We start from the raw sequence: 15,416 nt of genomic DNA on the forward strand, positions 1-15,416 counted from the left end.
AAAAGACATAAAAGAAATAATTCCAATTCACTTAAAATACTTTTGTAACAAAGTTTCCAAATTTCAAATTAAAGTTGAAATAATAGATCAAAGTATGAAATCATAAATATTCCAAACATTATCTATGGACAAACTATAGGGGTCGTTTCACAAGCCGAATAGAATAAATAAAGATATTTCATAATATTATTTTTTTCTCATTTTTTATATAAAATAATAATTTCATCATTTTAATATAAATGATGAGATAAAATAATTTCGACTGAAATTAGCTAATACTTCAAACAAATATGGAATGATATTAATTTTAAATTTTATTTTAAAATTATTATCCTTATCCACGTATCAAACAATCCACAAAACGACCATCAAAAGGTGCAGTGGAATATTTTTTTTTCTTATAAAAAAACCTATTCTTAATTAAAAGTTTTGAGTTCAAGTTTTGGTATGGACCCTATTTTACTAATTAAGAGTGTTAAAACCGCATACTTTATACATACTTTGTGTATTTATAAGAGTTTCTCGTTGAGAAAATGAAGAAATTTATCATTCTTTTTAAATTGACTAGTAATAAAATAATATCAAGCAAAGTGAAACGGGAAAGTAAGTTTCCTATTGTAAAAATTTAAATTAATTTGATAAGTAAATTCCAATTCATTATGAATTTACAAGTTTTATGTTGGTTGTCACTGTACTCCAATCATCCTCCTTTGTTCAAACTCTAAACACTGATATAATAATGTGAGTAAGTTTGCACATCTTAGTTAATTTCGAATATTATCAAATGATTGAGATAAAAGAGAGAGATGGAGAGTGATGAAGGCACCCTATCTTGATGTTAGGAGAGAGATGAGATTCGCGATACTAGTTATCGGACTAATACGACCTTCTTCTTTATCTGAGCTTGAAATTGATAACATAAGCAAAACTTTCTAATCTTTCATGCAATAGCGCGCTTTGAGTTCTACTATTGAATAAAATGATTGTTCGCTAAATTTCTCTCTTGTTCCCTTTTACATTCTTTCATAATTGATAAGAATATAGACCCTACATATATATATATATCCCCCACCATCCAATGGCATATTTGAAAACAAAGAGAGAGATATGATATGTTGGTAAAATCCAAACAAACGTCCTCTCATCAAGGCAAGACCCAATACTACCACCTAACACCCAACAAGCTCATGTATTCATCATAAGTTGACATGTACTGTTTTTTTTTTTTTGACCTAGTGTTGGATTGTCACCATTCACTTGACCAAATGATCAAAAGGTTATGAGAAGGGTAGAAATGACTATTTGTCGGTAACATATTCAGAATTTAAAATTTATGATTTTGAGATTTTTAATTATTTAAAGTTAGTTAGTTATTCTCTAGTTTTTTTTTCTATTTTGAGCATCTTTCATTCATGAACAAGGTCTTGTTATTGTATCGTTCTAGGGCGTAGGTGTTTTAGATTAAAAAAAAAGAACTTGATTGATCTTTAACTTACTTGTCTTTAACTACACACTTTTCCCTTTTTGGAGTCATATCACCACAAACTATTATAGAGCATAATATTTACATTTTTTTCATCTGATGTCTGATACCTATGTTGAAATTTGACTAAATTCGAATCCGCGTCAGATAGTTCTACATTGGGAAGTAAAGCGTTTCCTAGCAAAAGGAATTTCGTACCAAGGGGACTCGAGCACAAGACTTTAGGTTAAGGATGCAGGAGTATTTACCACTCCACCACAACCCTTATTGGTTACACCGAGATCTTTATTGTGTGGTGAATACACACACATAGTTTAAATAAAATTACTCTTTTATCGTTCTTTCTTTCTTTCTCCCACCATCTCCTTTAAACCCTACGACACCATGTCAAACTAGAAAGCTCTATTCATCAATTTCTAAAAAAGTATTAAGAAAGAACCTATAATTTCTGACCAAATATTTAAAATCAATGCATAAATGACTAGAAGTTAATTCAGCATCAAGACATATTTTAATATAAAAAGAGTGACAATTTAAGTAATAAATGAAATAAAGTATAATTGAGATATAAAATTTATAAAAGTGAGCTGTATTGAATGCGTTTTCAATTATTAATTCTTTAAAATATGATGCATTTTCCCTTTAACTTAAAATAACCCTACAATGCATAAGGTCGTCAACTTCATACATAATACTTAGGACTTGTTCAACCGAGAGAATGAAAAATTAATTTTGGAATTAATTTTAGAATAATTTTTTGTTCTATATTTAATTGGGATAAAATTACAAAATAATTTATATTTGAATTAGTTATTTTGGAATTGTAATGTTATTTTCATCCATATTGAAGGTGAGATAACAATTCTGAAATAAATAATCTCGAGATAATTTGTTCCCCAACCAAATGAGCTCTAAGGGATCGTTTGATAGTCGACAAGAGTTATGCAAATATTAATAATGTAGATATTAGTTATGATAAAATTTATGTATTTATCTATGAATGTATTAATTAGCTATGCAGAAATTAGTTATACGTGTATTAGCTATTCCACCTTTTTTCCTGTACAAAATAATACATAGATTCCATCATAATTTAATGTAGTAGTTATACGAAATTCTAAATTACAACCCAATAAATTATTAATTTTATGTATAAATAACTTACCTCATAACACATTACTAAACATAATATTACTTACGAAAAATTTAATATATTTAAAGGTTGATTGGTAGCTGGATAAGAAAAAATTATTCGTATATTAATTTTCGCATAACTTATATGATGTTTAGTAGGTAAATAGAAAATACGTTATTCATGTATAAAATTAATACGTTGTTTAGTTGACAATTTAAAAATCCACATAATTAATATATATGTAAGCAGTTATGAGGAAATCTATGTATTATTTTATACATGATAGAATATGAAATAACTTTCACACCCTATTTTGTGGGATTATATTGAATTTCTTGTTGTTATAGAATGTAAAATAATTAATACATATATAATTAATACATGAATAACTAATTCCTACATAATTAATATTTACATAAAATACTATATATAAATTCACTCATAATTAATTTTAATATTACTAATAATTAAATAATTCTAAACATGTACCAAACAACCCATTATAACTCACCTACAAGCTAATAACAAACCTTAAGTAGGACCAAAATGCAAGCACACATATCAAAACTTTGAACACATGTCTTAACACCAACCTCAAAACAAAAATAAAACATAAAAATGACTCCAAAGGTGTGGGGCTCACAAGAAGTCTGTCCTGCTCTTTTTAATTACTCCATTCATTTTTTTATTTTCCATTTGATGTTCTAAGGTCTTGAAATCTCGATTAAATTCAGATCGTACACTATAGAGTTCATTTAGAAATGACGTTTCTAATAATTTTTCTTTTGATATTCAAAACTTAAATTCAAAATTTTTAATTAAGAATGAAACAGTTCTATTACTGCACCGTAATCCATGTTTGTTACTCCATTCATTAAAAAAAAAGCAAAGAAGTATTTTTTTTATATCAAACACAATTTTAATTTTAATTTTAATTTTATAAACATAAATTACTTTTTTTTCTCTATTTTCACAATGAAGTATAACTAAACACCTAGTAAAATTCATTTATTATTTTATTTTCTTATCAAATAAAATTAAAAATAAAATAAAATAAAATATAACCTTGTGAAGAAGAGATTTTAATTATTAAATTGTTTTGGTTATAGCGAGGAGCGAATTTCTTGAATATAGGGAAGAGATGACGTCATCTGAGTAATTAAATAAATGGGCTGTGGGCCAATGGGCAGAGAGTTTGGACCGGAGCGCTAATATGGGGCCCAAAGCCCAATGTAGAAAGGAGGAATTGTCTCTCTGTCCTTCATGGATAATCGTGTACAACCTTTTATTTTATCATCATCTGTCACGTGACAACTTTTTTAGCCCTAGGGTAGGGGTGGGGGTAAGTGGTGGGGTGGGGTAAATTTTCAATGTACAATAATTCTTTTTTGAAGTATTGGAGATATTAGATTAGGCAAGATATGATATATTTTCAATTAATGGAAGATATGATTTTTAGATAAGAAGTTATGACGGTCGCAGATAAGAATAGAAGAGGGGGTATAGATAATTGGGAGTTTTTGTTATTACTAGCTTATTCATGTCTTTGATTAGGTGAGAGTTTAGAGCTCTGTGTTGATCGTATTATTAGTATATTCATGTAGTTGTTGGTGTTGGATTTGTCATTATCATATGTGGTTTATTTTGTTGTGTTTAAGTGATTGTATTTTATTGTTAAGATTTTTTGCATATATTCTCATATTACTTTATTATTTAGTTGTCATGTTTTTTTTTAATTATTACTTTGATTTGCTTTAATCGAGGATCATTCATAAACAAATCTCACTAAAATCTACATAGATTATATCATCCCCGGACTTCACTTTCCGAGATATCAATGAATTTATTATTGTTGTTCTTCTAAAAAAAAATATCATAAAGTTGAATAAGATACACATATCTTTAACTGACAAATTATATGGTACATCTGAGCTCGAATACTTACAAGAGGTTCACTAGAGGTTAAAAATTATTGAAGAAATAATAAAATCTTTCTAAAATTAAATAGAACGATCAAATTAAAAAACATATTTATATATTATAAAAAATGCTTTTTAACTATAGTTCTTTCATAGAAGGTGACACACAAATCACATAAAATCAAGAAAGTACTTGGTTTTGCCCACAATAAATTAATGGTAGTGACTGATGATAAAAGTTAAAAAAAATATGAAAAAATTGGTCCAAACCCCAATGTAGGTAAAACATTTTACTTCTCTCCAGCCTTTATTAATGGCTTCTTGCCCACAAGAATTAAGATTCTCTTTCACTCACCCCCCACCCCTTACCCCACCCCCACCAACACTGTGAGTACAAAACTGATGTACCCCAGAGCTCTGTTATATCTTTTTTTTCTTCCTACGTACTGTCAATATCCCATTAATTGCCATTGCTGTGTATTTGAGTGTCGCTATACAGGTCAAGTGAGGTTGTGAACAGAAGAAGAAAATAAAAAAAGAGGGTCCATTTCCTTTTTGCACTTGCCTTGATTTCTCTGCCCCCGTTACCCCCGTACCCCCTTCACAGAAAAACTGATAAAGATTGAAACTTTGCATTTAAAACCCCCTTTGTGTGTGTGTTTTAGTGTGTGTTTTTTGTTTGGAGGGTATAAAAAGAGGAGCAAAAAATATGCAGCAGCACCTGATGCAGATGCAGCCCATGATGGCAGCTTACTATCCAACGAACGTCACTACTGACCATATTCAACAGGTCTTTTTTTTTTTTTTTTTTTTCAATTCTTGAAAATCTGCCATTTACCCTGTTGATGCTTTTCTTGTGTGTACAGTATACTGTTTGTGCAGAGATGATTAATCAAATAAAATGTGATCTTTATAACCTTTTACAGCTTCTTGACTTTGGTTGTATATTCTTGGCTTTTAGTATTTTTGTGTGTTGTTTGATAAGTACTGGTAAAAGGGTATCTTTTTCTTACTCTTATGTTGCTTTTGTTAATGTGAGATACTTTTAAGTATACTATGGAAGAGATGATTAAGCAAATGAAAATGTTTTCTTTATAACTTTTACAGCTTCCTGATGTAATGGTTGCTCACAGAGAAAGATGAAACTTCTTTCTGTGATAAGCCATGATAACATGGAAAGGATACTTTGGTTGTTTATTCTTGGCTTTTAGTAGTTTGTGATTTTTTTTTGTTTATGTTGTTTGATAAGTTCTGGTAAAAGGGTATCTATATTTTGTAATCTATTTCTTCCCCTTCTGTTGCTTTTGTTAATGTGAGATTTTATGTATACTGGGGAGGAGATGATTAAAAGCAAATGAAAAGGTGTTGTGTTCTTTGTAACAGTTGAGGCTTCTAGCTGAAATGGTTGCACACAGAGAAAGATGAGAACTTTTTTTTGTGACGTGCCATGATATCATGGAAAGGATATACTAGTGTAGTTATTTTTGAGGTGGTAGGTAGCTAGTGTTCTTTGGGTTGTTTATTCTTGGCTTTTAGTAGTTGTAAACTTCTTTTTTTATGATGTTTGATAACTACTGCTAAGAGGGTATCTATATTTTATAATCGTTTTCTTGTTCCCCCTCTGTTGCTTTTGTTAATGTGAGATGCTTTTATGCATGCAGTATACTGTGGATGAGATGATTAAGCAATTAAAAATGTGTTCTTTATTAACCGTTAAAGAACTTTTTGATGTAATGGTTACACTGATAAGATAAAACTGTGTGTTTGAGTCAAACCTTCACCTATTATCAAAAAGAATTTCAAGTGTTGAGCCATGAAATCATGAAAAGGATATGGTACTAGTGTAGTTACTTTTGAGGTGGTAGGTAGCTAGGTTTCCTTGGGTTATTTATTCTTGGCTTTTAGTAGTTGGGATCTTCTTCTTTTTTTAATGATGTTTGATAAGTTCTACTAAAAGGGTATTTGTACTCCCTTCATCCCAATTTATGTGTCACCTCGTATTCTGAAGTTCAAACAAATTTATCTTTGACTGCTATATGTTTATACGTCTTTTAAATATTTTGAATTATCATTTATTATAACTTATAGTATTTTTTTTATGTAATTTCCAAATATATAAATTTTATTTCAGAAAAATGTCCAAATTCACGGTAAAATTTAAAATGTTAGACTCTTGAAATCTGAACTGGTCACATAAATTGGGACATATAAGGAGTAATATTTTTCTTCCTCTTCTTCCTTCCCTCTTTTGCATTTGTTAAAGTAAGATGCTTTTATGTATACCGTATACTGTGGAAGAGATGATTAAACAAATAAAAAATTGTGTTCTTTACCACAACAAAGTATTTAGATGAGTTGGTTACTCACTTAAACATGAGTGAACTTAAAATGTTTAAATGTCTTGGTTCATATGTTTGGTGCTATTCATATTACTATTTGGCTATTTAGGTGCATGGATTTGAGGTTTTGAAGGTGCACAAGTTCATAGTGTGTGTGTGAAACTATTTAGTAGCTTTGGGTCTAGAACTATCATTCATCACCTAAACATTTTTCTTTTTTGATATTGTCAAGTAAGAGTGAAGTTTCTCTAATGATATTTAGTGAACTTAATGTCTGTCTTCCTCTGCGTCTTTTTTTGCGCATAATTAAGTAAATAAATGTGTAAATTCTCTCTAAGGTTAAGCTTTTAGACAAGATTATCACACTACTACGTTATAGTTTTGAGGTGGTAGCTAGGGGATACTTTGCTTGCTTTATTCTTGGCTTGTAGTTATTGTATTTTTTTTTCATGTTTTATTAATCCTACTTAAAAAGGTATCTTCTTAAAGGTTTTGCTGACACTTCAACATATACTAGTGCAGTTCTTTTAGAGGTGGTAGCTAGGGGATACTTTGGTTGCTAATTCTTGGCTTTTAGTAGTTGTCATCTTGTTTTTTATGCTGTAAAGGTATGTAAGCTATGGTTCTAGTCTGCTCTTTTTCTCTCTTTCTTGAACTTTTTTCTAGTCTGCACTTTTTCTCTCTTTCTTGAACTTTTTGGACAACTTTTGCATATTGACTGGAGAGATATATTTCAGAAGCTTTTGAGTTTCTTTTGTTAATGTCAGATGTCACCTAAATAGTCGAGCAAACTTTGAGCTGAAAAGTGCTATCTAGTGTCTGAAAAGAAACCACTTTGAAATGCAGTTTGCAGACTGCTACAAATGGTGTTTGTGCCCCTCCTGTTAAGTGAACTTAATGCACAGAAAATAGGGAGATCTGGTTTTGTTGCCCTTTACAAGCTTTTCCGAGAAATCCATTCTTTCTCGTCCACTCAGGGGGTCTTTAGTTTTATCGCCTTTTTGCAAGAGAACTTCATTTTAACACGTAAGAGATTTGAAAAGGACGTTTTATTCTATGCAATGTGTAAAAGATCATGTCCTCTGGAAAATAGTCTTGCATGAATATGCCTCCACAGTAGAGGACTTTCTTGTTCAATTTTCATTGTCAGATTCTCAAAGGTGCATTTTGTTTGGGTTATGATGCAGTTAGTCAGTTTCCAGAATTGGTCATAAGGCAGTCAAAAGTCCATTTTGAATTTTTAATTATAATTGCAGGCTTTTAAAAAGTTCTAACTTTTAAATTGTCATAGTAATATAATGTTTTGACAAAAGGTCATATATTCTTGTTGGAAAGTGATTTTGAATATTTTAGTACAGTACATTTGGTGGTGTTATCTAGGTGACTAGTGCATGTCTTTTAGTTATTCTGGATGGTTAATTAAGTAATGGTTCATGTAACTAAATCTAATATGCGTTACTTGACCTGAGGGTCATTCAAAAACCACTTATGGGACTAACTGAGTTTGTTATTGTTGTTGGTTCATGTAACTAAAGTTTAAGAATCACTTATTGCTCCTATCAAATGCCTTTTGCGATGTTAATAAGTAAAGGTGAAGTATTTCAGATATGATTAGTGTGCTTCTTGGTAATTTCCCTCTTCTGTGCTCTTTATGTCTTGTGATATTACGAAGCACCAACCTTGTATCCACAATAGGGTTAGGATTTAATGTCTGTGTTTGAATTTGCCACGAGTTTTAGTTTCCGAGTTATTTATACATATTTAATAAATTTCTTAATACAAATACAAGGTCTAAGCAAAAGTTATTGGATTTGTCTGAACAGTACCTAATAATGAATTAGCTTACATTTTCTAACTGAATAGTTAGGAGGGTAACTATTGCTGTTTTAACTGTTATTTAATTAGAATTTCGGCATTACATGTGATGTTATTATAATATTTACTTATGCTGTTTTTTTTCTTCTTCCTTTTCTATGTTAGTATTTGGATGAGAACAAATCACTTATTCTGAAGATTGTTGAGAGCCAGAACTCTGGGAAACTCAGTGAATGTGCAGAGTAAGTAAAGTGTATTTTTTTCTTTGAAACAACATATCTAGTGTAATCCTACTAGTGGGATCTAAGAAGAGTGGTGTGTGGGGACTTTTCACTTTCAATGCCGTACTCGTGTTGGATTTTCCAAAAATATTCTACTTTGGAGAATCCGATACGCACCTGTTGACATTTTTGAAGAGTTAGAGCATTATTACGCGGACGTTACCCCTATCTTGTGAAAGTAGAGATGTCGTTTCTGATAAACCCTCGACTTTTTCAATGTTCAATTAATGCTATATGTAAACAGATTCTCTAGTCCCCTACGTAAAAATCCTGGATTAACATTTTTTGCTGTCACCAGTAACTTTTTTTGATTCTTGAACATTGAAAAAAAGAAGGGAAATAACTATTCACTCCTTTCAGTTTGCGTCGTACTTCCTTTTTAGTCTCTTTAAAAATGAATGTTACTCTTTATATTTAGTCACTCTTAAAAGTTCAATACATTTAAGAGCACAAAATTGGAAAGGTATTATGGTACCGTTGAGTGTTTATCTATCTATAGTTTGAGATTACAAGATTCAAAAGCTTCTCTTACTTTCTTAAACTTCGTACACAATCAAATTAAAACACTTTAAAATGGAACAAGTTAATTTCTGTTGTGGCACAGGAACCAGGCTAGGCTTCAGCGAAATCTGATGTACCTTGCTGCTATTGCTGATTCACAGCCTCAACCTTCTAGCATGCATTCTCAGGTAACAAAGCCATCTTGTTACAGTCCTATATTGGTTGAGAGAATGAAATGTAGTCTTTTTATATGGTCTTGGACGACACTCACCTTTCACTTAGCTTTTTGGGGTTAAGTATCCAAGGTTCATTGTTTCCTCAAGGATTTAAGTCATATATACCGACTGAGTGAAGTTCTTTACATACCATTTATTATAGGTTACCAATCAATGCATATTAAATAGAGCTGCTTGTAATTATCTAAATATCTCTTTAGTTAATAGATTTTCATTTTTGACATACTTTGTGCTAAGTAGTACCACCTGATCCTCAACACGTCTAATCCTTTGGTCATGATAAAGTTGAGCTCTTAGTAACGTATCATAGGGCACAAAGAGGACGAAAGATGGAAGTAAACCCGAAGCACACTAATAATATAGAGAACTCCACTCTTAGCTAACAACTTTACAAGAAGATTTTTAGAGGTGTCGAACAAGACTTCTAAACTTGGACTTGATACTTTCATGCACATCAATCATCATCAACCCGGTAATGTACTTGGATAACATAGAAGTCATGCACTTAGATATCCTTTAAATTATAGAGTTTAAGTTTTATACATCATCGATATAAGTAATTCTTCACACTATCAGGTCACTAATGGTATCTACAAGTAAGCTTCCGTAATAAGTGGAATTTGAAATATTAAAAATTAGATATGTTACCCTTCTACAACAGGTGGAAATAAACTGATGGTGTATATTATTTAAAGAGTTAATGGTTAAAACACACCTAAACTATCCATTGTTCGCTTTACCTACCTATCACTCCATTTGTATTAGAACAAACCTCTACTCCGTTTCTGTGTTGACCAAATATTTGTTCTTGATCGACAACATGCGCGGGCAACTCAGCATCTAGGTGTGTTAACTCGCGATAAGATGATAGTTTAGGTAGGTAAATAGAAGTAAATAGAGTCATGGATAGTTATGGTATGAAACTCGTGAGAGGGTGATAGTTTAGGTGTGTCTTTTTACCATTTACTCTTATTTAAATCTAAGTTGTATGGTCACAACACTTGAATCCACTTTGTTTGAAAAAACTGTTGAAACGTACTTGTGTAGTTCTCTTCTGGTGGGATGATGCAGCCTGGAACACACAATTACCTGCAGCAGCAGCAGCAGCAACAAGCCCAACAAATGGCAACACAACAACTCATGGCTGCAAGATCCTCTTCAATGCTCTATGGACAACAACAACAGCCTCAATTATCACCATTTCAACAACAAGGCTTGCATAGTAGCCAACTTGGCATGAGCTCTGGCAGTGGTGGAAGCACTGGACTTCATCACATGCTTCAAAGTGAATCATCACCTCATGGTGGTGGAAGTGGTGGTGGTTTCCCTCATGACTTTGGCCGCGCAAATAAGCAAGACATTGGGAGTAGTATGTCTGCTGAAGCACGCGGCGGAAGCTCAGGTGGTGATGGTGGTGAGAATCTTTATCTGAAAGCTTCTGAGGATTGAAGTTTAAGGTTTTACAAGTAATTTTAAGGTAGTAGTAGTAGTAGTAGTGATAGGGAGGAGGAGGTTTTAGTTTATCTTGTCAACTAATTAGGAACAAGATTTAGTTGGGCAAGAATTTTGAAAGTATTGTTGCTTTAAGATTTGTGTAATCTATGTTGTTTTACCATATGGTTCTACTTTTTTTTGTTAGTATGTGTAATGCAAGAGAAACTATAGCTTCTGCTTGTTGTATGTGGTCATGTACATTTGTTAGGTTATTTTCATTTTGAATTGCTTTTCTTGTGACTTCTGTTGTGTTAATTGAGTCGAGTGTCTTGAAATTGCCTGTCCATATTCATGAGGTAGGGTTGAAGATTGCGTATGCTCTACCCTTTGTAGACTCTATTTGTGAGAATACGCTGAGTATTTTGTATAGAAGTTTGAATACCAGTGATGGAGTTTCACGTTGAAGAATTTCGAGCTCTAGTACACTTTGTTGAGACTTGTAGGTTAATGTCAACCAAATAATTTAACACTTGCCGGTAAAAACATGTTCTCTTTGTGAGATTCGAAAGTGGAGAACGCATAACATTATATGGGTATATAGGATCAAACGTAAAGCAGCGCTCTCTTGGCAAATTTGATATTTTGATTTCAAATCCTAAATTCACCTACGAGGTAGAATTTTAATTCCAAAATGTGATTTCAATTTGTTAAATTTAAAATTTGATTCATGAGTTTGTATTTTGTTAAAAAGAACCCGTAATTTTAAATTTTACAAAATAGAATCTTCATGTTGGACGTAAAAAGATTATCCATATTATATGAGATAATTATATATAAGGTTAGCTAGTTACTAATTACTATTATTGTTAATTTATTGAATCAAAACATACAAATCCTTATATAACTTTAATTTTCTTGTGAAGCTTCCAAGTACTTGTATAAAAAAGGTAGCTATAAACGTGTAACTATTTCCTCTGTTTCATTTTACTTGATACCTAGATAAAAAAAAATATATATTTCATTTTATTGATCTATTTTAGAAAATTAATAAAAATTATTTTATTTTTCATACTACCTTTGATATTAAATAACTATATAAAATAGTAATATTCAAATTTAGAGAGATCTGTTTCGTAAAATATGAATCTAATTAAAGCTTTTTTTTAAGGAGTATGCTAGATTAACATAGGCAAATAACATGTAACATGTTTATCGACATATTTATTGACAAGAATGTCAAAATGTTTTTTGAGTCATTCATATCGTAGGAATATCATCATTATTTCCTTCGTTCCATTTTAGTTGCCATTTTAATCAAATTAAATTAACGTAAAATTAACGTTTTAGGAATTCAAAACTAAAGTTGACAATTATTTTAAATTATAAAAAAAAAATAGTATAATAATTGAATAGTTGATACACCCTCTAAGAAAATCATTGAATAGTATAATCATAAAGGTAGTTTGACTAAATTACCCTTTATATCTCCTCAAAATAAGTAATGTAATAACTATTGAAAAACTTTTTGAAAATCATATGTATTGATCAATTATTAGAGTAATATGAAAAAAATAATATTCAGTGCTTTTTGGTTTTTCTAAAGCGATGAACCAAATTTGTTTGACTAAAATGTGACATTTAAATTTGACCCAATGTGGTTATTTTTTCAAGCTTTTTCATAATTAATAGAATAATTGTTTTCTCAGACTATCGTTAATTCAATATTTGTACGTACAATGTAATTTTATCACGACGTTTGCTTAAATGAATTTAAGTTATATACATTGATTTATGTAAAAAAGAATTACATTATTTGTTCATGATCCAAATGATATCTCTAATAAATTTTCTTAAAATGTGAGATTTAATTATTTTTTCTTAAAAAAATGATTACATATTACAATAGATGAAGATGACATGATGATATAATAATTACTTACTTATATGAGGGACATAACTTCTAAAGTAATTTTAATGTAACACAAATTTCAAATTAACAAATCTAAGAGGTGAAATAATTAATTACAAGTTTGTTACAATTTAGTTACCTTAATATCAAATTTGTTCCAACACAGTGTGAAACACAAACAAATTTAACTTAATATTCAAAGTGCACTAATAATACCAAAGATGGTGTGAATCACCAAAGATATTATCATCTAATCATATAATACTCCTCCCCTTCTCAAATTATTTATCGTGTTTCTTTCGTATACATTTTTAAAGAAAATATTAAATTAGTTTATCTTTGTTTATGTCTTATAATATGATCTCTCTTTATTGACTATTTACTCCGTTTATGTGTCACCTTCCAATAATTGAGGTTTTTTTTATACAAGTTGGTTTCTCAACCGTTTTCTTTTCCATATTTACAATAAGTTCTACAAAGACAACATCAGTTGGATTATTTTTCAATAAGTCTAAGCTGCCTAATTAAATTTCAAAAGACTCTGAATTGCCTTCCACTTTCTCAGCACAACAGTTTTGACAATTTTTTGGTTACAAGGTATGCATTTTTTTTCCTTCTGTTCGATATTTGATATTTATATTGGAGTTTGATTAATCTTAAATACGCTGGGAAGTGAAGATAACAGGTTTGAAACTCATTCGATATTAATCACATTGCGAGACTCGTTTCTGAAGACGGCGCTTCCAACAATAGTTATTTCTATATATTTTCAGAAATTCGAACACGAGACTAGCTAGACAAATTGTAGTTTATTAATTATTACTATTAATACTTAAAATAAGAGAACTCCAAGTTCAAATTTAGTTGTATAACTGTCCAGAGGTGACACATTACTTTTGACTATACACAACTATACACAAATTCTTAGATGAGGCCTATAGCAAGGTAATATGGCTTTCATAGAGGACTTGGAAGCAAGTATATTTATAACATTCTAATATAATCTTAATAAAAAAAATTATGATTCTATAGTATATGTAGGAGATAAACAAGTACTCATAAGTGAAATATGTGTATGTGGAGCCTCAATTAAAGAAAATCTGTGTGCCTTCCATGAGGGACTTCAATGAAGCAACATTTTTGGATTTTCCGTTCATCGTATCGACCGACCCAGACCCCGTACCTGTCCTCGATGAAAGTCAGACTTTTGTGGCTATGAAAAAAATGACATTCTTTTTGAAACAAATTAAAAGGAAAATGATATATGCCACATAAAATGTCTATTAGGATCAATTGCATCGGAGCCAGAATTTTCACTAAAGAAATTCAAAATATAAATAAGTAAACATATGAAGAAGCCATAAGAATTCAACATCTTCTGTATACATATAAAATGAGTTTAATATCGTATATACAATATAATTTTTCGACGAAAGATATTCAAATGAACCCCTCACGATCCCTAGCAAGGCATAATCTTATAGGTAGTGATAAATGGATATGCCTTGTGAAAGTTCATTCCACATTAACTCATCAACAATATTATTATTATTATCAATCTCATGATGTTGATGTAAATGTGGTTTGATACTTGAACATTCATGAACTATGCCATTGGTGGCCATTTTTTGAGGGCTTTTCCCAGTGAATTTTTGAACAATTGTCCTAAACTCAGTTGCATTTTTGGCATTAACCATTAATGGGCTATCTATATACTTCACTTTGATGGGCTCTCTTCTTTTAAGGTTTTGCTTTTGCCTGTCCATAAATATACACACAAATAAATCTTGGAGGCTTCTTTTTTTGTTTTGTTTTTTGGATATATATATGTATGTGTGTACTTATTTTTGGCTTGGTGAATTTTGAAATAACCTTGGTATTTATACATAGGATTGAAGAAATTTCCAAGAAATAAACTAGGTAGGAAATAAATGGACACAAGCAGCTTCCAGATGAAATGACATATGTTTGAATTATGAATTAAATGTATATAGCTAGTTAGTCAAAGGAAGATTTTGACATGATGATCAAGCAGAAAGAAGAGAGATCTTAATACTATTTCATTTGTCCTAATTTACGTCATACACCTTTCTTTTAGGTCGTATACGCTATAATAAAAAGACATTTAATGATAATAGAGTATATATATTCCGATGGTATCAAGCATGAAGAAACAGTGGTTCAGTGAATAGAACAAGGGGGCAGACAAGTAAATAGTTTGGACCGTAGATCCAACTCGAGTAAATAGTTTTGGTTGAATCCAATTTGGGTAAATACTTTGCTTAATGAGTCCATTTTGTATAGTTTTCCCTAAAATCTTTAGCAATATTTATATAAAGTGCTGATTATAAATATCCATGTTAT

The 15,416-nt window shown here is 30.6% G+C and overlaps 1 protein-coding gene across 1 annotated transcript; it reads left to right on the forward strand.

Annotated features, from left to right (window-relative positions):
* The first annotated feature begins 4,797 nt into the window (after positions 1 to 4,797).
* LOC129871392 (GRF1-interacting factor 1-like) lies at positions 4,798 to 11,443 on the forward strand. The gene is made up of 4 exons (XM_055946300.1): positions 4,798 to 5,327; positions 8,857 to 8,933; positions 9,577 to 9,661; positions 10,757 to 11,443. The coding sequence occupies exons 1-4, from the start codon at positions 5,247 to 5,249 to the stop codon at positions 11,156 to 11,158; spliced, it is 645 nt and encodes a 214-aa protein (XP_055802275.1). The 5' UTR covers positions 4,798 to 5,246; the 3' UTR covers positions 11,159 to 11,443.
* Positions 11,444 to 15,416: the final 3,973 nt, after the last annotated feature.

The sequence above is a fragment of the Solanum dulcamara genome, chromosome 10, assembly GCF_947179165.1.
Source record: "Solanum dulcamara chromosome 10, daSolDulc1.2, whole genome shotgun sequence".
Classification (NCBI taxonomy): Eukaryota; Viridiplantae; Streptophyta; class Magnoliopsida; order Solanales; family Solanaceae; genus Solanum; species Solanum dulcamara.